The sequence below is a fragment of the Pyrus communis genome, chromosome 4, assembly GCF_963583255.1.
Source record: "Pyrus communis chromosome 4, drPyrComm1.1, whole genome shotgun sequence".
Classification (NCBI taxonomy): domain Eukaryota; kingdom Viridiplantae; phylum Streptophyta; class Magnoliopsida; order Rosales; family Rosaceae; genus Pyrus; species Pyrus communis.
In genome coordinates, this window is record NC_084806.1 from 4,358,281 (window position 1) to 4,384,472 (window position 26,192).

Here is a 26,192-nt window from a genome sequence, read left to right on the forward strand (position 1 = left end):
TTTCAATAATAAAATATTTTTTATTTCTAAATATATTCATTTAATGTTAAAAATGTTACAATTAGTATATTTATATTTATGCCTAAATTTTTTATCGTATATTTTTATTTTTAGTTTGTACCCATTTTTAATTTGCAACCCTTTTTTTAACTTGTTCCAATTTTCTTTTCAGTTTTAATTTGTACCCATATATTAATTTCTTTTTGTGCCCATATTTTATAAAGTTTTATTTGTATCTGTACCCATATTTTTTTATTTATTTGTACCCATTTTTAATTTTGCTAAATGTACCCATGCTAATTATATGTACCATTCATGTAATTTTTTTTCAAATTTTTAATCTTAAAATGTACTCATTCTTAAATATACCAATTTGTTATAGGTAAAATATACCCTTTTTTTTATATAAAATCTATTCAATTTTTTTCTAATCCATTTTTAAACTTATATGGGTACTTTTTTTTTTTTTTGTTGTTGATTTGAGAATGTATCCATGTTAAGTTTAATCGAAGAAATTTACTAATATTATTAAGCCTAATATATATATATATATTTTTTTTTTGGTGATTTTGAAGAATGTACCCATGTTTTGGTACAATAATTTTTTGGTTAATTTTGATGAATGTACCCATGTTTACACACACACAATAATATATTTATATTTTAATATTTTTAATCCCACAAATTATGGTTTTTTATTTAAAATCTCATTAATATAAACAACTATAAATTTCAATTTTTAATTTAAAAAAATATAGTAATGTACATAGAAATAAATTATCACATTAATTTCAGGGACTTGGATCAAAAATTGAAAGCCAACAAGGTTTTAGTCAAAGAATTTTCATAGTTAGGGACCGCATCCAAAGTCTCCCTATATATATATAATTTCCATGGAAGACTTCGGATTCTACCACAAGAAAGTCCGCCTTCGATTTGAAATCCGAGACATTACCTCACAACTAGACAACCCTGGCGATCATGAGCAAAACCCAACTTCAGTACAACAGCCGGTCCAATTTCTGGTAAAATTTGTGCACATGTTCCATTACAAACTCACCAATACTGCCATAGACCGCTCTGAAACCACCGTCAGATAATATTATGATGGAACAAAAGAAGAAGCTGTAGATTTGACGTCGACAAGTTAAAGAATTACGAACACTCGTTCGGGATCTTTACTAGCATGTTGTCGTTGATTGGAGTCAGAAGAAGACAAGAAACGATAGTGAAGCTAATCATAAAGGGTGGGCTCAAAATTAGCAATGAAGTTTTCCAAAAGGGGCGTCAGGTACTAGGGTTGCACGTTTATGTCAAAAGTGAGTACCTCAAGGTTCGCTGTGAGATCTGTACACTAGAAAGGGGTACTCGTATGATGGAAGCAACGTTAGAGCAATTGACGAACGATGATAATAGTAATAAGGGCATGGTGCCAGCGAGTTATCCAGCGATTAATAAGGTACTAAAGAGGGTTAGAGTGGGTAGTACGTCTGCGGATGACGAAGAATCGTCGTTGCATGATGATGTGGAGGAGGAGGGTAGAGAGAGAAAAAGAAGGAAAATTAGGGTAAGGGAAAGTGAGAGTTGCACTGTTTGTATGGAATTTAAGGGAGGATCAACGGTGGTGTACATGCCTTGCTTTCATGTGTTTCATGGCAGGTGCATAGTGAAGTGGCTGAGAGTCACTATTGTCCGGTTTGCCGATTTCAAGTGCTTACCGATTCTAACCAAAAAGTTTGAAAGTGCCTACTAATTCTGAACAAACAAACGAAGTGCCTGCTGATTGATGAAGATCATTGCTTAATTTGGTCCTTCCTTTAAAATGGTGCATCTAAAATCTTGGATGAATATTATTGTAATCAAATTAAATATATATAGATATGATTTAGTTGATTTTATTTTCAGGCTTGTTGAATTGTTAATGTAATAAAAAAAACACCGCACTACTAGAAAGTTGGACTAGACTATCTTCATTGAGCTGAGCTCCCTAAATGGATCGATCTCCAGTCACACTCCCTATTATGCTCCTAGGATAACAATATCTCTAGGAGCTCCTAAACTATGTAAGGGGTGAGAAAGGAACTCCTCATTAACATTAATTTATTATTGTTTTAATGGTATTTTAAATAAAATCTTTATTCTTAGTGCATGGTTCACAATTATATATTATGACTCCCTAAATTAGAAAGTATAGTTGGACTAGAAATTTTTAGGAAGCTCTTAAAATGTAGTCTTTTTATCTAAATTTTAACTTAAAATAAAAAGCATGATTGGAAATGCTCTAAGTGGATTTCATAGCCATAGGTTGATAAATTTTCATTTCAATAATGATGCATACTGTACCATTTGTGACAACCTACAAGAAAGCCATGGAATACCAATTGTCAATGTGTTAAATAGATTTATGATTTTTTTTCCTTTTAAATTTTATATAGGACAAATACAGGTGTGAAGGAGGAGGGTACTAGGAGCAAAGGAAGGAGAACTAGTGCAAGTGATGATGTGAAGGACGAGGGGTGCAAGGAGAAAAGGAGGGGAATTAGTGTAAGTGAAACTGATAGTTGCATTGTCTCTGTATGGAAGCATTTGAAAGGACACAGAGAGGCTACAGAGAATTTTGGGTGCATATATAAGATTTGAACTCGGTCAGAAGCGGTTTGCATGCCCTTCTCGCATGCATTTCATGACAAGTGCATGCTAGTGGCTAAGACAGTGTCACTATTGTCCGGTTTGCCACTTTGTTGCCTACTGACTAATCATTAATCTGGTTTCTTGGTTCCTTTATCATTGACCAAAATGTAACGTTACAAACTCTGAAGTACGTAATATTACTTTGATAACAATTTGAAGGTTGAATTGAGAGATAACATGAACAACATTCAAAACATCAGAACATATATAGCGAACTCAATTTCCCACTCCGATTAAAAATAAATAAATAAATAAAATAAAATAAAATAAAAAAACTGAACCATAGATAAACCTCAGACTACATCTGATCTGACTTGCTAATCTTGTTCAAGTAATCACCATCCACGAGTAATTAATACAGCTAACTGCAGACAAATGAAACTTGTAAAGTGCATGCCGCCATTGTTCACCGGCTGTATGTGAAAAGAGAGCTCCATTTCAAGGCTAATTGAGCTACTGCATAAGAAAAGTCTTCAACGCATGATGAGTTGCCACACAACAAAATACAAGACTAGCTAACAAGCATGCATAACATTAACTAACATATATCTGTGAAGTTATTGCACGTGTACCTATATTATAGAGAACTTTAATGAAAAGCTCCCGGTAATATTCACTTTAACGAAAAATCACATTTTTACACTAAAAAGTCAATCCTGATACTATTCACTTTACTCTTTATTTTGTCCTTATTGTTAAAACTCAAAGTTTTCAAACTTATTTCATTAGTTTTCCTTAATATAGGGTTGAAACGGTGTACAATAATAAATTAAATGAAAAAAACACCAATACATAATTAAGCATAAAAGTGAGGAAGCTTAGCCTCATGAAGACATCACTCCATTCAATTAAGCAGCTAGCTTCCTTGGTTTATATGGATCAAATGACTCCAAGGGTTCCCCCAAACACTTCAATAGAGAGAGAGAGAGAATGAATTAATTAGGACTCTTCATTAATTTCTAATGAAGTGTTTGAGGAAACTCTAGGGGCCATCTGATGTTAATCTTTTCTCTTAACTCGCTATCTTTGGTCGATCGATGAGTATCTAATAGTTCCTAACTCCACTATTTATAGAGAATTACTGCCTTTGCAATTCATCTGAGTATGCACGTCGTTTCGTTTGTATTCAAGATCAAAGGTTCATAGAGATCTGCCAAACCATTTGAAGTACAACCATATCATCAATGAACCTAGACGTAAATGTGGCCCCAGATGGGAAGTTCAGAACTAAGGAATCGACTTCGACAGCCACATGCCGCCGACCAGTCTGCGTAGAAATTGTACTCTCTCACACATTATTCTGTCCAGCCTGTAATTTTCAGTTTTATTTGATATATATAGACAGAAGAGAATAGGATCCTCGTGATTGGTTCATATATACTATTCTACAATATGCTTAGCTTCAACATTTTACATGGATTTTTTCGTATGTGTAGTGGATGCTACAAGAAAAGTATAAGTTGATGAACGCACGAGGCAAATCCATGCGATATCAAATCCCTCTTGGCATCATCTAAGCATAGCATGTACTACTGAGCCCGAGCAAAAGTTATCCTATATGTACCTGGGCATAAACATGTCCTCTGTTGCGTTAATGATCTGATATCTAGGAGAGATTCTTAATCCACAATAGCCACCGATAAATCAGTGGTTACTAATCGAGTTTCTAGTAGTGGGATGCGCCTCGGAAATGAAAGATGCTTGCTAGATAGAAGGCTGGGAGTTATCCATCGAGCCAGCTGTCACTCGCTAGCAGGGCTAGTCCAATGTTTTAGACGATCCGGTGCAGGATTTAAAATGAGGGCCCCTGTCAAAACTACAGCTTTGTATGTGAAAAATTATTGGCGAGGGTAATTTAAAAAAAATAGGGCCTCCTTATGTCTGATAAATTTTTCAGTGTGATCGGAATATGAGGTGGTACACCACGTGTCATTAAATAAATGATGAGACATGTGTGTTAGAAAGTTGATAACTTAAAAAATACAATTTTCCACCACTTATATAAAAATATGTGGTGTACCACCCATGTTCCGGTCACAAAGAAAAATTTCTCCTTACGTCTGATTACAATCACTATCCACTAAATTATAGTAATTTAAAGTAAACTCTCATTTTTCCTTACTCCTCATTCATCTTTAATTTGACATCATTTCACCGTACAAATATCATAATCGAAACTGTTCATGCTCTTTAATATTATCAAGAGTTCATTTCAAGCAAAAATTTGATCGATTTAGAGACTATATAACCATGTACATGTGTCAAACAAATCACTGGTTATGATTATAGTAACATCCTTATATATAGATGACTAAATAGTATCCAAATCAAATAAAAATTAGATGACCTTTAAACAGTGACCAAAAGAATAAACGATTCTGATTATGATCTGTATTCGATGAAATGATGTCATGTAAGTGCGAGGGTCTTAGGTTCGGTTATCGCTAAAGGTGAATTTGGGCAACATTATTGATAGCCATTATGAGACTTATCTCATTCTCTCACCCCCTTAGTATAGATAATATCGTCTATTAAAAAAAAAAAATTAATGTCTTCACATCTGTTAAACTTTTCTCGGGAATCTGTTCAGCCAATTCCTATGGAACGTCAAGATAAGATTTCAGCCTTCACAACCGGAATATTGGAGTAAAATTCAGTCCATTATACGTACGGCCATTTTCCATCCACATTTCGGTAGTTACCTACTGAAACAAAATAGGAACGTTGGGTGCGACCAGCCATGGTTTTCTCACTCGAAACTCATAATTTTTAAATTTTTTCAACCCCAAATGCTACATATGTTGGCAGTCCTACATTGGTGGGGAAAGTCAACAAGGGTGGCTTTAAATATGATTACCCTACTCTAATTAATAACGAGGCTTTTTTGTGGTAAAACCCTACACCTGACGGTTTGGGCAGGTGGTAAAATTGGGGATAGTATTGGTGTCGTTAGAGTGGAGCCCCCGGACCTGTCGATCTAAAAAATTCAACATGGTATCAAACCCTACGGTTACGGGCCCATGCAAGCCAAAAACTTGTCACCAGGAAGTCTGGGCTTGGAAACAAGCTTGGACTATTAACATAGAGCCGGCCTCTGAGTTCTTAAGATACACTTCCTGGATTTCTTAAGATACACTTCCTGAAAAAGATTGAAAACAAGTCTAGACCCTTAACATAGAACCGACCTTTAAGTTTCAGTTGCCGATGTGTGGATCTCCACGTGTAAACCACTAAATGGGGTTACATGTGAAGGGGTGTGTTGCCAGTCCCACATTGGTGGGGGAAGTCGACAATGGTGGCTTTAAATATGATTACCCTACTCTAACTAATACTAAGGACTTTTGTGGTAAAACACCACACCTGACGGATTGAGCATGTGGTAAAGTTTGAGACAATACCGGTGTCGTTAGAGTGGAACTCCCCGGACCCGTCGATCTATAAAATTTCAACAACATAATCATTGAATCTTTAAGTTTAGTCACGATTCAATCTCATGAGAACTTAAGAGTATGGATTTAAATCAGGTTTATATCTTGATGTGCTATAATATGAGGCTGTGCTGGCAGCATAAGATCAAAAGCGCACCATTTCCCTAAACAAGTTCAAAGCCTTATATCAGTTTGCCAAATCTTGTTCATTGCCATCCAACGTGGATGGAAAGACAGTTCCAAACATGATTATGAACCAAAACTAAACATCAGAATACAGCTGATCTAGCTTCTCGAAATCAAAGTCAGATGGCAACCAAGGGTAGTTCCCGAACCACTTCATTATGATGGGGTAAAAGAGTCCTCAATGAAGTGGTCAGGAGAACCTAGGAGACAACTGGCAGATTTAAATTTCCTTTTCTGCATAAGGGAATGCCAGCAACCCAGTACACTCTCGATATATAGCTAAGGATCAACTAAAGTTATTTGTGTCCATTGATAAAGTCAGTGGTCTAGATCAGGATAGTAGGACCACCAGTAGAGGGAAAAGGAAAAAGCCAGAGATTTAGTAATAGAAAATTGAACCTGGTCAGAATTGCAGTCAGATGGAGGTGAGAACAAAAGTGCAGTGAGTCTCAACCGTTTTGTTGTGTTTCATATCCAAGCCTGCTCCTTTCATCATTTTCTTGGATGCAAAAAGCATACATTCCAGAAGCAGGTCTTAGCACATATGAGGTTCTGAGTTCTGACAGCAATTCAATTTGTACATATGAATTGAAAAAGCTGAAAAGGAAAGGCTTTTCATGGAGGCAAAGTGCTGTGAAAAGAGGATAAAATGGCACATGACAATGCCTCGATATTATTCGCTACCTTCAATTTAGCCTCCAATGTCGTCTAGATTCATATATCGATTTCCTCCTCCAACTTTTCTCCTCTTGAACAAAGACAAGGAATTCAGGACCATCCATTATATCACTCACTATATATAGTAGAGTCAGTTGCAACGATCATAACCAATAAACCATAACAAGTCTTGAAAGAAGTAGAAAGAAAGAAAAGAATAAGGTCTGCAATGCTATCAGGTGTTACCAAGAGTTCCCTTGACCACTTCATTGGGAAATAGTCTCTTTTGTAACTATTAAACCCTACTGAAGTGTTTGGGGGAACTCCTGGTTGCATTTGATTCTACAAAGAATAAAAATTATCAGCCTCCTACAGTCCACCTCCACTTCCCGGGTTTGAGTTCCCAACTTCCCATCGCAATGTACTTGGTCTATATGAGGCAGCTGTTATAAAGGAAGAAGAACATTATCAGGTGTCACCAAGAGTTCCCTTGACCACTTCATTGGGAAATAGGCTATTTTGCAACTATATATCCTACTGAAGTGTTTGGGGGAACTCCTGTTGGCATTTGATTTTAAAAAGAATGAAAAGGGTTATCAGCCTCCTACAGTCCCACCTCCACGTCCCAGGTTTGAGTCCCCATCACAATGTACTTTTTCTATGAAGCTGTTATGAAGGAAGAAGAAAATTAGCAGGTGTCACCAAGAGTTCCCTTGACCACTTCATTGGGAAATTGCCGTTTTTGCAACTATACATCCTACGGAAGTGTTTGGGAGAACTCCTGTTGGCATTTGATTTTATAAAGAACAACGATCTAGTTTCTACATTGTTTTCGCAGCTAAATCATAAACTAATTAATTATCTAGTATTCTCCTCCTTTTACTTGTTTAAGTAATGCTTTTATTAGTAATCATTCTATTGTATGTGCAGTGTGCACACACATTGCTTTTGTTTTTTTTCATGAATAGACTAGCAGGCAATAATACCAGATAGTTCTCTAGCAGCAGCAGCAGAGCTGCAGCGCAATGATGATCAATTCTCAGCTTTGTCATAAACTTAAACTGGTCTTTATCTTTGTCATTTTTGCTTTCATTTTCAAACACTCCATTAACACAGCAGCAGCAGTGCAACAACAAAGGAACGTACCTGAGAAAGCAAATGTTTGTGCCTAAAACCAGGGATTGAGTGACAACAATAGGACTCACTGGCCGGCTTTGTATTGCGCACTAGGCCATTGCTTCTTTGCCCAAGAACTTGGTTGGATCCAATTCCATAAACCTTGAATTCTACATAATAGTGTACGTATGTGTGTGTGTGTGTGTGTATGAAAAGCGGAAACTGATGTCAGCCGTTGAATTCAAAGAGAACAAAGCAAATTAATAAAAGGAGGTTACACATTCAAGTTTCATGTTGTCTTGTAATTCACATACTGCTGCTGAAATACAATTTTTAGCTTCCATAATTGTAATATGAACTAATTTTTTGTCCTATTCAAAACAAATAATTAAAAGTAGCCATGGCTGATGAGGTCTGTACTAAGGTCTAATTATTAGGCTCAAACTGATGACTCAGTACAAGATTTCGCATGTTCCTTTCTTTTTCACAATATCTCAGCAACCAAACAAGAAATTAGGGTTTTTGCTTCTTATCATTTCACAACAGTGAAAATAAGGAACTTTAGAGGAACTATATGTATACCATACAATTTGATTTAACTGAAAGGAAAAAACGTACAATTTGATGATCATGCTTCGTCTAGTGAACGACAGCAAAGTTGGGATTTTAAGTGCTACTCTCTGTTATCCGGCGTTTTCTGCACAATCGAGTAGAGAAATTTGAGCACCTTCCAGTTTATTAAATTCGGAATTAATTAGAAGCCAACAGAGTAAATTAGGGTTTCATGCTCTAAACAAAACAGTACGATGCTGATACGGAGACAATACTCCAGTAGATAATGGACAAAAAAATCTAAAGACTAATCAACCATGTCTTACCACACAATTATAAGTTGTATAGACAAAAAAAAAATTTTAATATCAATATGAAAAAAAGAAAAAAAAAAAAAAAAAAAAAAAAAAGAGAAGAAGAAGAAGGAAAAGACCTAAAACCCGATTGTATTTGGTGTTTTGGAACTATTTGGATACCTACTACCATATATTGATTTGGAGGAATCTGAAGTTATGAAAACGTCAAACCAGCACCAGTGAATCTCTTCCAATGGCCTCAGATCTACAGCCAAGCTTTTCCAAATTTCTAATCAATTACTGAATTTTATCTATTTTTATTCATGTGAGAAAAGTACCAGCTGCAGGCCCCAACACCTATTTATATATCGCGATCATCCTTTAAAAATAAATATGCCAAATTAATTTAAGTTAGAGTGTACTTTTAGCTTGGAAACATGTTTATAGTAGGTACTTAATTAAACTTAAATTACAATCCTTGAATAATATTGGTGAAAAAGAAAAATATGTATTTGTTTTATTTAGCTGAATGAGAATATTTGAAACATATATGGAGGCCCCTCCAAATATCATTCTTCATCAACTTTCATATATCTGATTCTAATCCACAATTGTGACTAGATTCAATTGCTGCGGCCCAAATTCCATTCATAAATTTTTCTCATCTCAACTTTGGTATTTCATATTTCTGGGAATTAAGATAAGCGAAAACTGGGAAGCTAATTGGTTATAAATATATATGGTATGCATGCTAGTATACCAAATTAAGCAAGTGAAATCAGCTGTCCCCTGGAGTTTCCCTGACCACTTCATTGGGATGAATCATCCAAAAACCCTTCAACTGAAGGTGAAATTCCATGCAGCATGCATCCCACTGAAGTGTTTGGGGGAACTCCGGTTGGCATCTGATCTTGACCTTTAGCTGATGATATCTATATATACACACATATATACTGAGCTTCGGTTGAAGGATCTGTCAAATCTGAATATCCTTCATGGTCTGTTGGTGAGCATCAAACAGGTGAATTCGAAACAAATAATGGTGAGATCGTGCATCGAGTAGTGACGGGAGCCTCCTCATTTCTTAAAGCTTTGTTACCTAAATAATAAATTCGTCTAACTTCTTACTTTTTTTCCTCTTTCACTTGTAAGTAAGAAGTCTTAAGTTCGAATCTTTCCAATGTGAATTTGAACCACATTATTGTTAGCTCATTGTGAAGCTAAACTCACTCTCTCCCTCTAATGTAGATAATAATAGTATCGTGTCAGTATTGGAAAAACAAAAATCCTGATCACACCGAAACTGCAGCTTACAAACGTGATATATTAATATAACTATTAATTTAGGGTGGGGATATTCAAACCCAACATTTTTTTTTCCGAACAATACGCAACCTGTCAATGAAGTTTAGAGTTCCAAGTTTGCCCTACCGTATAAAGTGGAAATAAAAGATTACTCCAGAAATATAGTATTATTTATTGAAAGTCATGAGGGAACGATGTTTTTCGAGTAAGTGTGAATGGAATTATTTGATTTATATTAGGTGACATACAACACGTGGGACAGCTCTACCATTCAAAACCAAATAGCAATAAATGGAGAGGTCCAAAATTAAGGATTTGGATCCTCGGATTCTCCTGATCAAGACACGTGGATCCAAATCTTTGGGCTCAAGAGAGGATCCAAATCTCAAAATTAATTTAAGCTATTATGCAGTGCTTTAATTACTCGACGACATGGGGATTCGTTTTTATAGTCTACAATGCATATATAGAAAAGTTAATAGGGTAGCATGTTGAACCATGAACTGAAGATCCAATAGTAAATGACGGATTGCGAAGTTTTCTTCAAACTAAAAATTGAAAGTCTCAGGTTTGAAACCTGTTGCTGGTGTGGAAGCCAAACTTGTGACAAGAAAGAGGTTGAAATGTCTCTGTGAGTCTTTTCCAATCCCGAAAGGGATGGATAACTTGCCAGTTGTCACCCTTTAAAAATTTAAAAATTAAAAAAATTAAAAAGTAGCATGTTGGAGTTCTAAAAAAAATAATGGGGGTATTTTTGGAACATGAGGGATATGGGGTGCAGCCACAGATGGTAGAAGGGCATACACAAACATTGCCAACGACGACCAACAGAACTTCACTCTCGCACCTTCAATCCAGACAACAATAGCCGGAGCACGGGCGGCTTTTGATACAGATTCAGGGAAGATCTTGTGGACAGCTGCAAACCCTTGCAAAGAAACTTCCCAGGCACCTGTGGCAGTCACTAATGGTTTGTTTTGGCTGGGTCTGTAGCGTCGAACGGTCCTGCATATGCCATGGATGCAAGCACTGCAGACGTAGAATACTGGTGCTACAATATACGGGGATATTTCGGCAAGCGAACGGTGCACATTCGTCCGGAGTGGGTGTTCAGTTGCCCTGGCCAGGTTTCACCCTTCTTGGACAGCCCGGACTAAACTGTTTGCTTTCTGCGTTGACAGTAATAAAATCATTGCAAAAAAGCAAATGAACTTTTGAATAACTAACAGCTGTAAATATCATAACTGCAAATTCGATCGGTAGCAAACTATCCAGTAGAAAACCCAAGTATTTAACAAGCAAAAGAGAATCATCGCTCGCTTTTGTACATAATTTGATGAGACAGAATATCACAAACATCAAACCTAAAATGTCTCCAAACTGTCAAATAACCCTAATGCTAAGTAAGAGAACAAACTTGATCGGCACATACAACACTGATCACTCAACACATCAATCTTGGTTTCAACAATAACTTAATCACAACAACAACGAAACCTGAAACTGCATATGAGTTGGTATTTTTCTCTTTCCCTGCCCTCGATACACTTCCATGGAACAATACCTAGTCCGAAGTCACCTCCTCCACTCTGGTTGGATCGCCTTATCTGAAATTGGCATTACCCACAATAAAGGACAATTAGAATGCATACCACATATTTCAACCCGATTCAAAGACACCAAGACAAATGATCAACAAGGAAACGGGAAAAAAATTCAATACTCAAAAAGTAATAAGTCAGTGTACAATTTCAGCATAGCCTTCTCTGAGTCTAGAAGGAAAGTTGGTTGTGACAGCTTCGCCTAGATTAAGCATTCATGTTGAACTCAACGATAATATACATATAATACTGAGACCAAAAGGTCAAGTGCGCTGTGACAATATCCCAACTTTCACTAGAATGAGCACATGAATGCTTGAAAAGATATGATGCCTAACTCAAGTATATATGGACGGAAGCATTTGCAAGAGAGTAAATCAGACATGCAACTGAAATGCTTGAAAAGATAGGATGTCTAACTCAGTATGCATGGACTGCTTCAAGATATGATGTCTAATTCACAGCTTACCAAAACCATCCCTTGAAGACAATAAAGATCTGTCACTTCTGATTACTCCTTTTCCAGCTTGAAACAGTCCATGTGCCCGTGGGGAAGGAGAACTTAACTTAGTGTTGGTGGAAGTAGACAATGAATGCCGCCTGGTAATAACATTCTTCTCAACAATATCTTGGTCAAACCTGGGGGAGCCCTGTCCTCTCAGCCTAGCTTTTGCTGATGCAGTTGGTGCCATATAACTAGGGACTCTTGGTGTGTTATGAACCCCATTCTCCTGCTGTTCAAACTTCATAGGTGTGTTATGAACACCATTCTCCTGATGTTCAAACTTCATAGGTAGAGAAGCCCTTCTCTGGCTGGTTTTCGTATCCTCATTCCCGATAACATGATCCCTTGAGCTTGGCTCCTGATTTATTGCTTGAAATTCTTCACTTGTCCCATTGTTCTCCAATGGTTGCACGTCACCAGAAGGATGGTCATCTAACTTTTCCATGGGTGCATCTGCTGAAGGCAGCTCCACACTTCCTTCTAGATCAGACTGTTTTGACACAGCAACTGCCATATGTTCAATCTTCTTGGAAGTTTCACCAGTGCCTTGCTCCGAATCATCAGGAGCAGCAGAAACCAAACTCTTCACAGTACTGTGCTTTGGTCTCTCATCACCAACTAATGACCGATCAGAAACCACCTTCTTGGAATCAGAAGATTTTCTCACATTACTTTTAACCTTCGCAACTTCTGAAGGGCTAGAAACTTTCCTCAAATTGCGTTTAGTCTTTTCAGAATCAGGAGTGACATGTTTTGACCCATTTTCAACATTTGCACCGGACAGTCTCTGAACACTTCTTTTTGGTCTGGCCTTTTCAGTTTCTTTTGTTTGACCCTTTTCATGCTTCCTACGAGACCTTGAATCAGGGTTTTTCTTCGGTTGTACAACAGGTTCCCAAAAGCATGACCTGGTCCAGCGCTCAAGCCACACCCAGGATGAGTTAGGTTCCCCTGGACCGTACTCCAGACGTAGAGGAATTGAAGTACGCAATGAAGCCAAAATCTGAAAACAAAAATAATAATCAAATAAACTGTTTTCTTTTTCTGGCAATCAAATGCCGACTTTGGCCCAGCAGTAAAAGTGACAAAGAGGTACAGGCACAGATCTGTCATCATGTTCCCCTTTTTAAGATCACCACCTAAGGTCTTACTCAGTTCTGAAAACTGGTTTTTGGAGCCATAAGTTGCATGCCTCTCCTTATTACGTTTGGCAGAACATCATTACAAGTAATAAAAGCATATAAATACCAGAATATTCCCCCATACACCTAGGTGATAAAACAGTACTGGGCTTAAAGGAAATGCCCCCTGTGATACATTGTGCTGCTTTACAAACTTAAGCTAATTTCAGTATACATCTTATAATGATCCAAAGAATTGATAGTAAATCTTACCTTCTGAACAAAAACAATTTTGGACAGCCTCTCCACCTGTGAATATGCACTTACTCCAGATAAATTAAAACATGTAGCACCCTGATTCATGACAAAAAGAAAAATTATTGGTATATAAGTGGCAATAAATTGCATGTTCAGTGGCAACAAAAGTTAGGAATGAAAGAATATACAGACAGGCTTTTGCTCTTGTTTGAAAAAGTAACCAGAAAGTACATACACACCTCAACCAAAACATCAGAATGTCTAGCAAGTTGACCACGAATCAGAGCCTGAAACTTAACAATCCCCTGGACACAGAATAATGTGGATACAGCTTGTCTTCTAACCAAGTAACCACGAATAAGTGCTTGCAGCCTCACGATTCCCTTAAGAGTCCGATATGCACGGCGAGCCTTCAAAGTTTAAAGATAATTAGTTTCCATCAGTAGTTGGAAGGTTGGTCAAAAAATATTCTCCACGTACTAATATCATCTCACAGAAGTACAACAGAAAATGTTTGGAAATATTATTAAGCATAATTTTTAAGCAAAAGCAGAACATCAATGGGGAAGAAAGTACCACATAGCCCCTGTAAGCGCTTTGCGCCTTTGTGGCAGCTTGCTCTTGCTTGATCGTCTCAAGATCTTCCTGAGAAGTCGAACTCAAGATAGCTTGCGCTCGGCCATCTTCCCTTGCAGATGACATTATAACCCCATCATTGGGCAATTTTTCAGCTACTGTGATCTCAGAACCCACTTCATTACTAGCAACAGCCTCAATCAGTGGTGGCGAAACCAATGTTGGTGATATCAGCGGAGCACTCACAGTTAACTCTGAAGAGAACAGTGACTCCCCTTTATTTGTAGATTTCTGTGAAACCAGAACAACATCATAAGTTACAAATTAGAACCTAATGACCCACAAGACGAAAGAAAATTAATAGATAGGTTCCAACGTGCATCTTAGTAATACCTCCCTTACTTTGGAAAAAGTAGACTTGGATGATTTCTTCCCAAGAAGCAAGTTCTTGATCCATTTCCCCGGGGTTTTTCCCATTGCAAAAAGTTAAACGCAGCCCACGATGCTTAATACGCAGAAACCTGCACGTACATACACAAATTGAGCCATGACAGTACCTAGCTACCAGCTGAACTTGTTGAAATTAACCAAAAACCTAATCGCAAAACCCATTTGAAAACAGAAAAAGTAGGGTTCTAAAACAAATGGTCTGCTCAGCTGAATATTATATGCGAACCAAAATTCAAACCCTAAAATTTAAATTTAAAAAAAAAAGGAAAAAAATCAAGTATATACAGAAATGCTGAAACAGAAATAACGAAAATAATCGAACAAAAAATTTATATGCGATAAATTGTAAGGTTGGAGAAGGAAATATGAACATGAAAATTTGGGGGAATAAAATTCAAAGCTAGTGAAAGATCGAGGCCGTTCGATCTAAGCATTTCCGGGAAATGCAGTACTGAGAAACCCTAAAGCCTCTCGGCAGTACGGAACAAAGAAAAACGGGAGACGAAAATAAGAGGAGTACCATAAACTGGAGAAGGAGAAGACGAAGAGGGAGTAGTACGATGGCGTTTTGGGTCTGCTGCTCCACCGGCGACTGTGGGGTGAGCTCCCTCTGCTTTTTCACTGTTAATTTCACCTGAAGAACTTGCAAAATTAGAAACTGAAATTTAATAAGGTGACGACAAGAAATGGAAAAATATTCCCGCAACGAGGAGGGAACGACGACGTTTGTGGTGGGTTCGCTTTGTTTATATGGAATGTGGACCCCAGCCCAATTTTGGGTTGACCCAAAGAAGGAAAGCAGTTGGCCCAAATTTAGAGCCCAAGTTTTTGTTAAGATTGTGTTGCTGTGATTCGATTTTGCAATTGGATTTTGGATTACTGTTTGTTTTGTTTAACAATAGTATTTAATGATTGTTTGAAGATCACATCAATCTTTTAGTATGATTACTTGAAAGAAGGAATAGTTGTTGATGTTAAAGGTTCAGAGAGACGGTAGCGGTTTTTCATTAATAACACTGGTATTGTCCTTACTAACTCACTATTGCAATCGATATGTATAGGATTTGTACGCAAAAGATCTCGATTCAATTAGGAGTGAAAGCATGTGATATGAGTTGTGAGTTATTTCATGAGATGGACAATGTAAGACTTTTTACTTTGGTCTACACTTATTCATGTACTCTCACAAGGACCAAACATACTGAATTTGAGTACCATTGTACTTGATGTAGGTATAATTTTCAATACACTAGAGCATCTTTTATGAGAGTGGTCTAGCAAACTGACTATGATTATATTGGACAAATTGACCTAAAAAGAATGTTAGCGTTGATGCATGGGCACATGCACTGTTCTAAAAATTTCCGTCTATGTCCCGCCTAGACTCTAGGCGGCTGGCCACCGTCCCAATTAATGCCTAGGCATTTGATAATTAAGAAATAGCGCCTAGACCTGCTGAGACACCCGCCTAGGTTGCGACTCACTTAGACAAAAAATAGATAACTTTCATTTTGCATTTTATTTTTTTCAATAAATTGTAAGCGACTTGTTGAATACTTAAATGAGCATACATTATATGTTTGTTCCCCATGTTTTCATTACGTTCCAATACTTCATAATATATGTGTCATTCTATTTTGTAGTTTATGATGAAATTATATATATATATATATATATATATATTAAGTATAAATAATGACTTATTTACATGAAATATAATGGATTTAGTTAAATCCACCTAGGCGCCCGCCTAATCGCCTAGACACTAGGCCCCAACTCGCTACCCAACTAGCGCCTAGCGTCTTTTAGAACCTTGGGCGCCTGATGATACATACTTTTGTGAGCGTCCACACACGGTTAATGTTAACACAAGTCTTCTAATAATTGCAATTTTGGGTTCTAATTCCTCATGCAACGTTTCTTAGTTTATCAATGCATAAGGCAACAAACAACCCATAATCTTTTACTTAATTAATGTATATGGAATATTAGGAATAATCCAACTTGATGGAATCTTTCACCCAAAAAAATCGAATAGAATAGCACCAAGATGTTAAACATTAACACAAAAATACTCATTAAATTCAAGAATATATTCCATCAAAATATTGAAGGGATGCGAACGAGTCGTCATTTTGCAAATTGCAAGCGAAGCTTTCAGCTTTGCTTCCAATAGAAAGAACAAAACACGTAAAACACAGATAAAAACAATTAGTGTCAGGCTGGCCGCATCCCACTGAATTATTAATCACTTGTAAACAACTGAAAAGAAAATGGATTCGGTGGAACTAATACCTAAATTAATCAAAGCATCCAATTCTTTCTCCCCCTGTGTCTTACTCGCACACACACACCGACACAGCCTCGCACAAAACGACATATAATGCAATGCAATCCTTATTTTCCATGGATTGAGATCTTCTTACTTCAGAGTTCACGAATTGAGCAATTCAAACCGTTTAAAAGAAAGATGGATATCTAAGTGTTAGAGAAAGAAATTGTGTATGAAGTAGGCCAATGAAATTAACTAATAAAAATCACAAAATTTAAATTAAATGGTTTAGATTGCTCGGTTAGCAGACTCTGAAGCTTGAGATCTAAAGACGATGTCAATCCATTTTCTATTGACATGGACGCAGGAGGACGTTCTGTCATGTGAATCATAAATGCACAGATATTTTTAGCAAGTCATTTGCATCCACGGAAAGTGACCCAAGGTAGTCCTTTTCATGCACTAAATTCATTTCCCTGATTGAGAACTACAATACGGAAAGGGAGTGATCCGGATCTCATACACCAAATTCATCAAATTAATTAATCTGGATCCTTAAAATTTGATTCAGCGGCTACACAAACAGGGAGTCCCTTTAAAAGTTATAATAACTTTAGTCGTTAGATCAAATTTAAAGGACTCAAATTAGATGATTAGGTGAATTTGATAGAAGGAATCTGAAGAGGACCTATTTCCTAGATTACCACTACCTTAGTGGTACTCACCGACTCCGTTTGTAAGTTAAAATCTCATATTCAAGTCATATCTCATATATTTGAACAAAAAAATAAAAAATAAAAACACTAATATCTTATATTTGGATTTTGAGGCAAAGTAAAATCTAAATTTGAGTTTCAATATCAATTTTAAGGACAAATTTTTCAGTTTGTCAAGAATACGTCTAGTACATCAAATTTTATAATCCAAGTAGTTTAGATACTTGAAAAAAAAAATTTACAACCACTTGTATTATGATACTTTGTGTGTCAGGGCATGTTTCTGACATACTGAAAAATTTATCAAGATTTGAGTCCAAGGTGGAGCCAATTTCAAATAGAAAAATATTGTTCAACCAAGAAAAAGGAGATTTGAGTTTTGAGTTCAATCATCCCCAGTGCACATAAACCAAATTATTAAAGCTCAAATATGATTTTTGAGTTCAACATTTACTCCTCCAATGAAAGACTAAAATCTTTCCTAAGATTTAAGTCTTTGCATTGTAGAAGAAAACCAAAATATATAAATCCACCTACCCTTTGAAACCCAAATACGAGAATATAAGTTTAAAATTTGAGTACTTGCATTAGAGATGCTCTTATTCATCATTCTCATAACGAATATCATACACTTCACTTTTAAAAAAATAAAAGTACAACCTAAAAATACCGTATAAGTGTTTTTAGAATAAATATGCGTCATACGTATTTAGATTTTAGTAAAAAAAATTCAATGTGTTATTTGAGATTGTAATTTTGCGCAGCCGATTCTACTGTTCGTCGTAAACTGTTGAACACGTTTGGTGATGAATAATTTTACGTGAAAACAAAAAGGCGTCGTGATTTCATCATGGGAACTGGGAAGTAGAAAAAGGCTGGCTTTTCACGAACCCCACGTGGCCACGGCGCCCTAGTAGGTTTGCCATGATGTACGTGGTCAACATCCAGCCTTTGAATCAGAGCCATGTTGACCTAATTTATATCCCATTTCCGAACAAACACTGCAGAATGGTAGAAAGTGGAAACTCAAACTTTGAAAACCCAGTTTGCTGCTTAAAATAACAGTTCGCGTACCGCAGGATCGGGATCGGCTATGTTGAAGTGTCTACGCCATCTTGTTACTGGATCGGTATTTCAAGTTAATAGCGTACTGTTTCGGAGATTGTTATTTTAGATAAAGATCAACTGGCACAGAATAGATTCACAATCACATGACGTTTCGTCCAATTATAATAAGTGACATTGTATTATTTAACTAATATTTAAAAACCATTTTGTGTAAGTCCTCATGCAGATGGGTTGGCTTGCATTGTCTCTTTGTTCTTGAACTTGACTGAATCCACTAGCACTGTCTGGTTCTTGCTTTGCTCCGCTTCAAATTCTGCAATTTCAGTCTTTTCAGATCTGTCATTCTCTCCACATTAGGTTTCCCAGTTCCCCTCCTTTCTGTTGAAATTCTAGTCCTTTTCCTTCATGATTTCATCACCCTCACCAATTTTAGTCTCTCACTTCCAACTGCAAAACCTTTTCTTGTCACCTTGCCTCACCAAACCAAGACCTTTCTGCTCCTTACCTGCTTCCTTCTTATTTTACCCACTCCTCATCACATTTCTGGAAAGTTCTTGAATATACCGAATTTAACGGTTGAATGTGCGCTGAAGAATCCAGCGGAGTTGACCGGATGAACCTGAGCCGCAGGGCAACTTGGACTAATTAGCTTTTCTGGGTTAATCTCGTTTTCTTCAAAAAAAAAAAATGAACAACTTCTGGGTTCCTATCTGTTTCTTGCTTCTCACTCTATCCATCTCCTCTCAAATCTCAACCGCTCAGCTCAGTCCAAGCGAGGTTCGAATCCTCTTCCAAGTGCAAAAGCTTCTCGAATACCCCGAACCTCTTCAGGGATGGACGAACTGGACCAACTTCTGCTTCCTCCCTTCCTCCCCCTCCCTCCGGATCGTCTGCACAAACAACCGCCTAACCGAATTAACCGTCACCGGAAACAAAACCAAAACCTCCCCTCCAACACAGGTCACTCTGTCCAAGTCCTTCTCCATCGACTCCTTCTTCACCGTCCTCACCAAGCTCTCCAACCTCAAATCCCTCTCATTGGTCTCCCTCGGCCTGTGGGGCCCGCTGCCATCGAAGATCAACCGGTTGTGGTCGCTAGAAACGCTCAACCTCAGCTCGAACTCCATCTCCGGCGAGATACCGCCCTCCCTCAGCTCGATCAAGAATCTGACGAGCATAAATTTGGCTGACAATCTCCACAACGGAAGCGTTCCGGATCTCAGACCTCTAACATTTCTCCAAGAAATCAACCTCGGAAACAACAAACTGGGTCCTGGATTTCCCTCGTTGAGAGACAGTATTCAAATCATCGTTCTCAGAAACAACTCCATGAGATCTGATATTCCGGCAGGACTGAAGAATTTCGATCAGCTGACGAAACTGGACATCTCCTACAACAAATTTGTGGGTCCCGTCCCATCTTTCCTCCTCTCGCTGCCCTCCATCCAGTTAATCAATGTTTCCAAGAACAAGCTCAGTGGTGCCCTGTCATCCAACGCAACCTGCGGTAAAAACCTCATAGTTTTGGACATTTCCCAGAATTTTCTGATTGGGAAGCTGCCCACCTGCGTCGGATCGAACTCGAAGGCTTCGAACAGGACGGTTCTGGATTCGTGGAACTGTTTGTCGGGTGGGATCTCGAAGTACCAGCATCCGTATGCCTTTTGCCACAAGGAAGCTCTGGCCGTGAAGCCGCCGGTTGAAACTGCAGGGAAGAAGGAGGAGAACAGGATAAAGCTAGGTGTGTTGCTGGGTATGATTGGTGGCATTGTGGGTGTTGCTGGTGTTGTTGGGTTGCTGGTTTTGGTTATCATCAAAAGGGCAGGGAAGAGGGAGGCAGAGGATCGATTTGACAGATCCATGGCGGAGAAAACCTCTGTCAGAAGCTCCCCAAAGCATAATATTAATGCAAGTAAGTGGCTGACAAGTGAAAAAGAAGTCTCTAACTTTATTGGCTGAAATTAAATCAAAAGGTGGTTAACATTTGGATTTGGGTTTTCAGGGCGTGTGCCGCAGATGATGAGGCTGCCAACACTCGGGCTCCCTCCTTATCGTGGTTTCACACTCGAAGAAATCGATGATGCAACGAACAACTTCGACGCTGCAAATTTGATGGCGGAAGGATCTCATGGACAGGTATTGCATTGAATTTGAACTGTACAATGTGGATGCACGTCGTTTATTTAATCAAAGAACGAACATTCTGCGCAGAGAATTTATTTTGAGACCTGATATTATTTTGTGCAACATTTACAGGTGTACAAAGGTTGGCTGAGAGATGGTTCACAGGTGCAAGTGAGATGTGTGAAGCTAAAGCAGAAGCAGTTGCCACAAAACTTGAACCAGAGCATGGAAGGCTTGTCAAAGATGAGGCATAGGCATTTGGTCAGCCTTATAGGACACTGCACTGTCACGTACCAGGACCATCCCACCGCATCTAGCACGGTATTTATTGTTCTCGAGAACATCACCAACGGGTCATTGATAGACCATCTCACTGGTAAAGAACAAACGTCCTGCACAAAGAGGAATTGTAATTTGATTAACTAAAACAGTTCTAACATGCACACTTTGGTTTTGTAGACTGGAGAAAGAAGGAATGGATGAAATGGCCGCAGAGAATGGCGGTTACCATTGGCATTGCGAGGGGAGTCCAGTTCTTGCACACCGGCGTGGCTCCCGGGATCTTTGGAAACAATTTGAAGATAGAGAACATATTGTTGGATGAGAGTGTTTCTGCCAAAATCAGTAACTACAATCTTCCGTTGCCATTTCAGGTGGGAATTTGCATAAAGTAAAGTAAACATGCTTGAAAGCTTTGAAAAGAAGGTGAAGAGTTTGTAGCCATTGACAATTGCATTCTCTAATTTGCAGGTTGGTTCAGAGGATCCTCTTAATGGACAAGGGATTAGCAGTAATTCCCATCTAAACAGGTAATTACTTTTCTTCATCTTCCTCTTGTTTTCTACTGCAGCATCTGAATTATCTGACGAGAGTGGTAAAAATGTAGCGCCGAAGCCGAGAAGGAGGATATTTACCAGCTGGGCATTATTCTGCTTCAAGTTCTTACTGGTAGATTGATTAAATCAGCTACTGAATTGGATGAGCTTAGAGTTCAGGTAAATCTTATAGAAAAGAGTTTTTCGCAAATAAGCCCCTCGAAACTTCATTTCGTAGTGTAAACCACTTAAAATATAGTTTCGGATTTGTTATTTCACCGATTGTTATTGCTGACATTATTAGTTGTCATGGGAACTAAACTAATGAGGGGTTTTTTTTTCTGTCTTTCTAATTAACAGTTAGAAAATGGCTTGATAGAAGGACCATCGACGCTACGAGAAATCATAGATTCATCGATGATGGGAAGTTTCGCGTACCAGTCACTGAAGACGGCAGTTGAAATCACAGTCAATTGTTTGTGCAGAGATCCAAGCAAACGTCCTTCGATAGATAATGTTCTTTGGAATTTGCAGTATTCGATTCAAGTTCAAGAGGGATGGACTAGCAGTGGAAACCTCAGCGCACAAATGTAGTAGTTCTTTCGTTAGATTTACAGTTTTACTTGTTACTTGTTAAGCAAGGTATATGAATAAATGAAAGGCTATACAATTCCCCTAGTGTTCCTTGTTTTGCTTTGTTTTTTTGGGACAAATATAGATGTTCGCTCAGCCACCAACAAAGTTCAAACTCATGTCATTATGCAAAAACTCAACCGTAACAACCACGAACATGAATTGATGGTACAAAACATACCCCGTGTTGGTCACGTGACAGATGATGTGACAGGCAAACGCATACAACGGTTGCATATCAATTTCGTTCAGTCCTTGCCCCAAACTACACAATATCATAAAACAAAATTAAATGCAGTTTTAGATGGAAGAAAACTGCAGGGCAGTTGGTCCGACATACTAGATATACGAGGCCTAAACGCCACTGAATAAAAAGACCAAGCAAAATATTTCACAATACCCGAAGGGATGTGCTATCCACACTAACGTATTTTACTTCTCACACATCCTTTGATAATTTCTATCCGTTGATCTTTTTCAATTCATCCGATCCGACAGTCAAAAATTAAAAAGGTATGTGAGCAATAAAATGAGATGTGTGGATATCACACCCTACCCGAAAGTTGGTCCTTCACAACACAAATGGTTTTCAAGTTTCAAAGTTATTTAAACATTGGCTGATTCAACTGATTTTCAAAAGCTCTCCATCAGGAGTTAGCTTGTTAATCGGCAGTCCAACTCTGCTCAACAATCTCGCGGACTCTCCTATTGTATTCACGCTTGTTCTCGCTAAACATCCGTGCAGCTTCTGAATTTGCTGGAGAGTTTGGGTTTGGATCACACAGCAAAGACTGCAATAAGAAAAAAAAATATCTTAGGGCCCAAGTCATGACATGACATCTGCATAAAAACGCCATTAAAACAGAGGGAACTCTCTCTCCACAATCTTATATTTCATTTATCAATGTTGATTTAAAGCAATATATCCACATAAACATATGAATGAGTGTGCGCGAGTGTGTGGATGTATGAGAGAAAGTAAAGTTCGATAGTTGCGTTGTTTAAAAGAGTATAGTCAGATTGTTTTGTGTTAAAAACAATTCCCATGCATATAGTTATGGTAATAACAATGGGAAAATGGAAACGTGGTTAGATACATGAAGCGGTAACCAAGATTTGAGAGAGGTGCAATAAGAAGCGCTTGCTTATCTACATGGTTTTAGGATTCTTGTTCTTTGAAATGAGAGATGAAACAGACATGGACACACATGAAAATTTCTTCAAGAGAAGTAATAGCCATAATTAGGTGTGAAGGTGCAGCTGAACGCATTGGTAAGATGGTTGAAATAAAACAGAGAAGACAGGATATTTTCTGAGGAAGAACACAATCAGTACAACCAATGCTTCCTTGCTCTTGTAGAGCTCAAATAGATGCTACAAAATTTAGTTTCGGATTGGAATAAACAAGATGGAGCAATTAGATTTACAAAGATCAAAATAGTGCAACGTAAAAGACAGCAACTTATCCCTTCATATATGGTGTCTGGCCACTTACAGACATAGCCCATGACACACTCAAACAATAGTGTCAATAAATCAAAGCACTAGAAGTAACCAAGCAATGAATAGAACATAGCCAAATACCTGAATAGAGGTAAGTATAGCTGCTACATCATAGATAGGGCTCCACTGATTCTGTAGGATGTCCAAACAAATGCTTCCATCCGCATAAACTGAAAAGGGGCAAAACAGACAGAACTTAAGACTTGAAACAGCAGAAATATATCCAACTAATTGCATTCCGGTTAACTTGTTAAAATATGTATATTTGCAAATATGAGTGAACAACCAAAGCAACAAGCTGTGAGGGTGAAAACGATCAGTGATTCAATCTCAATTCACAAATGTTTGCGTACATAAAAACAAATTCCAAATAATTCCATTTCCTCAGATCCTTTTTCACCCATGAGAAGCTAGTTTGGCTAAGTAAATGGGTGTACAATGATTAAAAAGAAATGATGAAAGACTGTCTTTCCTAAAAAAAGGTAATGACAGGATATGCCGCATAAGAAGACTAAATTTTGATAAAAGCACAATACCAGAGAAGAAATTGTACCATGATTACATGTGCACAAACCCAGATATTCCTTCTAGGTATTAGGTGGGTTCTCATTCACAAAATCCAAGAGGAAAACTGAGATAATAGACAACTCCAAGCACAGTAAACTCCTCTACTAATTTAAGAACCATTGAAAATAACAATTTTTACAGTTTGTATGTGCATACAAATGTACCAACTCAAGTAAAAACGTAACATGTGCATGCATGTATGTATGTGCAGTTGTTTGAACTTACTATTTGGATGAAACATTCGAGAAACGAAACGCACTGTTGGTGGCTTATTTGGATAGTCCTCTGTGAATTGGAGTGTCAACTTAAACGTACCTGGGAAACACAAATATATAATTAAAGATGTAGCTTAAAAGTTACAAATGGAAGATAAGAAATCGAAGTACAACATGATATGAGTTCTTCTTGGTTTTTACCTCCATCCCATGGGGTGTCATCAGGCCTGTAGTTCAAAAAAATGAAGTGCATAAATAAAATTGTACGGGATCTCAAGAAAAACAGTCTAAATAAACTGAACTATGCAACAAACCACAATCTCCATCCAAGACGTACCCAAATATAACAGCATTCCAAAGCATAATATTGTTGTCTTGAGGAGCACCACTTATACCCGCAGGGGGATCCTGCTGCAACCTCTTGAAATCCCTCATCAGTCTCTTCCTTGCAGGAGTCGACATCCTCACCGCCTATACATTTCGCCAACCAAAAAATAACACTCAGTCCCAGTCAAATCCTTTTCCAAACATTTGTGTGCCCATATAAAAAAACGCAGGCATCATTGAGAGCAAGATATCAATTCATAACTTGCATCAACGGAGAATTGCAGAAAGTGCCAACCAAGCAATATGTGTAGCCATTCGAGCAACATAACTCAGGTTAAACAAAACTCACCTAAAGATTAAACCTATAAATGAACACAAATTCAAAGACTTGAATCCGAAAAGCTCAACTAACCTCTAAAATCCTAAAATATATTTGATTCCTAGACCTAATTGACTGAATTTTGATGCAGCTGAGCTCAAATAAAGTCTAAATCCAACGTAACTGGATCAAATTGCACAGAAAATCTTAGTCAACTGGTTGCTACCGCACAAGTTCGACCTATCAACAAATATAAAAACCCCAAACATGCATGATCAAAATCCGAGATCCATATCCCAATCATCTAATTGCGTCAGCTAAAGTTATTTACGATAAAAAATGAAAGCAAACAAAAATTTAGGGTTTATTTTCTTGTAGTACAAATTACAATTAAGAAATTAGATCTTCCACGAAATCAAATTCCAAACAGACCACAAAATGGGAGAAAATTTCCATTACTGCATCTGTGATACGAAAAGAGGAAAAAAAATAAGCCCAGAAATTAAGAAAAACCTGCTAGCCGACGGCGAGAGAATTTGATTCTAAGAGACAGATGTCCAGAGCCTCGGGAACGGAAGGGAAGGTTTGGCAGCTCAGGAACTTTCCCGCGAAACAAACAGATGGACGTGTAGATAGAGAAACGGCGTCAGAGGAGGATTTCCGCGGTGGCCGGGGGACGGAGGGGAGAGAGAGAGGGAGAGAGAGAGTTTTTAGGTTTAAAGTGCTTTAAGTTGGGAATGATTTGGTTTGTTTTTATATTTAGAGGCAAAAGATACTGGAACTCTCTCTCTCTCTCTCTCTCTCTCTTCTTTTGTACTGGCGCTCTTTGCCAACTAGCAAGATGCATCATGACAATGGGGTGTCATCACCCATCGTCATATCAACTTCATG

The 26,192-nt window shown here is 37.8% G+C and overlaps 4 protein-coding genes across 5 annotated transcripts; 2 read left to right on the plus strand and 2 right to left on the minus strand.

Annotated features, from left to right (window-relative positions):
• Positions 1–1,375: 1,375 nt before the first annotated feature.
• Positions 1,376–2,640, plus strand: LOC137731349 (E3 ubiquitin-protein ligase RING1-like). The gene is made up of 2 exons (XM_068470452.1): positions 1,376–1,695; positions 2,436–2,640. Exons 1-2 carry the CDS (start codon positions 1,376–1,378, stop codon positions 2,638–2,640), a joined length of 525 nt encoding a protein of 174 aa, XP_068326553.1.
• Positions 2,641–11,489: 8,849 nt separating this feature from the next.
• On the minus strand, positions 11,490–15,423 carry LOC137731215 (protein IQ-DOMAIN 29-like). 2 transcript variants are annotated; one of them, XM_068470317.1, is made up of 7 exons: positions 15,263–15,423; positions 14,686–14,813; positions 14,293–14,583; positions 13,956–14,126; positions 13,732–13,812; positions 12,302–13,340; positions 11,490–11,838 (listed from the first exon to the last, which is right to left on the minus strand). In XM_068470317.1, the coding sequence occupies exons 2-7, from the start codon at positions 14,767–14,769 to the stop codon at positions 11,807–11,809; spliced, it is 1,698 nt and encodes a 565-aa protein (XP_068326418.1). In that variant the 5' UTR covers positions 14,770–14,813; positions 15,263–15,423; the 3' UTR covers positions 11,490–11,806. The 2 variants fall into 2 exon arrangements, with proteins under 2 accessions (XP_068326418.1, XP_068326419.1); XM_068470318.1 differs by having other exon boundaries at positions 14,695–14,813; positions 15,263–15,422.
• A 3,455-nt stretch (positions 15,424–18,878) lies between these two features.
• LOC137730934 (probable LRR receptor-like serine/threonine-protein kinase At1g14390) lies at positions 18,879–22,381 on the plus strand. Its single transcript, XM_068469946.1, has 7 exons — positions 18,879–20,710; positions 20,801–20,934; positions 21,055–21,298; positions 21,382–21,575; positions 21,673–21,731; positions 21,809–21,917; positions 22,098–22,381. Exons 1-7 carry the CDS (start codon positions 19,486–19,488, stop codon positions 22,329–22,331), a joined length of 2,199 nt encoding a protein of 732 aa, XP_068326047.1. The 5' UTR covers positions 18,879–19,485; the 3' UTR covers positions 22,332–22,381.
• A 197-nt stretch (positions 22,382–22,578) lies between these two features.
• Positions 22,579–26,058, minus strand: LOC137730935 (ubiquitin-conjugating enzyme E2 2). The gene is made up of 6 exons (XM_068469947.1): positions 25,815–26,058; positions 24,993–25,126; positions 24,857–24,882; positions 24,666–24,755; positions 23,955–24,043; positions 22,579–23,161 (listed from the first exon to the last, which is right to left on the minus strand). Exons 2-6 carry the CDS (start codon positions 25,115–25,117, stop codon positions 23,033–23,035), a joined length of 459 nt encoding a protein of 152 aa, XP_068326048.1. The 5' UTR covers positions 25,118–25,126; positions 25,815–26,058; the 3' UTR covers positions 22,579–23,032.
• Positions 26,059–26,192: the final 134 nt, after the last annotated feature.

Bases quoted from the DNA above. Each gene is read 5' to 3' on its own strand.
- LOC137730934 (XM_068469946.1), top strand. From the start codon at position 19,486: ATGAACAACTTCTGGGTTCCTATCTGTTTCTTGCTTCTCACTCTATCC. The intron at 20,935-21,054 runs GTATTGCATTGA...CAACATTTACAG, and splicing joins CGGAAGGATCTCATGGACAG to GTGTACAAAGGTTGGCTGAG. The intron at 21,576-21,672 runs GTGGGAATTTGC...TCTAATTTGCAG, and splicing joins ATCTTCCGTTGCCATTTCAG to GTTGGTTCAGAGGATCCTCT.
- LOC137731349 (XM_068470452.1), top strand. From the start codon at position 1,376: ATGGAAGCAACGTTAGAGCAATTGACGAACGATGATAATAGTAATAAG. The intron at 1,696-2,435 runs GTTTGCCGATTT...AATTTTATATAG, and splicing joins CTGAGAGTCACTATTGTCCG to GACAAATACAGGTGTGAAGG.
- LOC137730935 (XM_068469947.1), bottom strand. From the start codon at position 25,117: ATGTCGACTCCTGCAAGGAAGAGACTGATGAGGGATTTCAAGAGGTTG. The intron at 24,756-24,856 runs GTAAAAACCAAG...TGTGTTTCCCAG, and splicing joins TGACACCCCATGGGATGGAG to GTACGTTTAAGTTGACACTC. The intron at 24,044-24,665 runs GTAAGTTCAAAC...GCCCCTTTTCAG, and splicing joins TCGAATGTTTCATCCAAATA to TTTATGCGGATGGAAGCATT.
- LOC137731215 (XM_068470317.1), bottom strand. From the start codon at position 14,769: ATGGGAAAAACCCCGGGGAAATGGATCAAGAACTTGCTTCTTGGGAAG. The intron at 14,584-14,685 runs GTATTACTAAGA...CTGGTTTCACAG, and splicing joins CTTTTTCCAAAGTAAGGGAG to AAATCTACAAATAAAGGGGA. The intron at 11,839-12,301 runs GTAAGCTGTGAA...TGCCAATTTCAG, and splicing joins GTCTTCAAGGGATGGTTTTG to ATAAGGCGATCCAACCAGAG.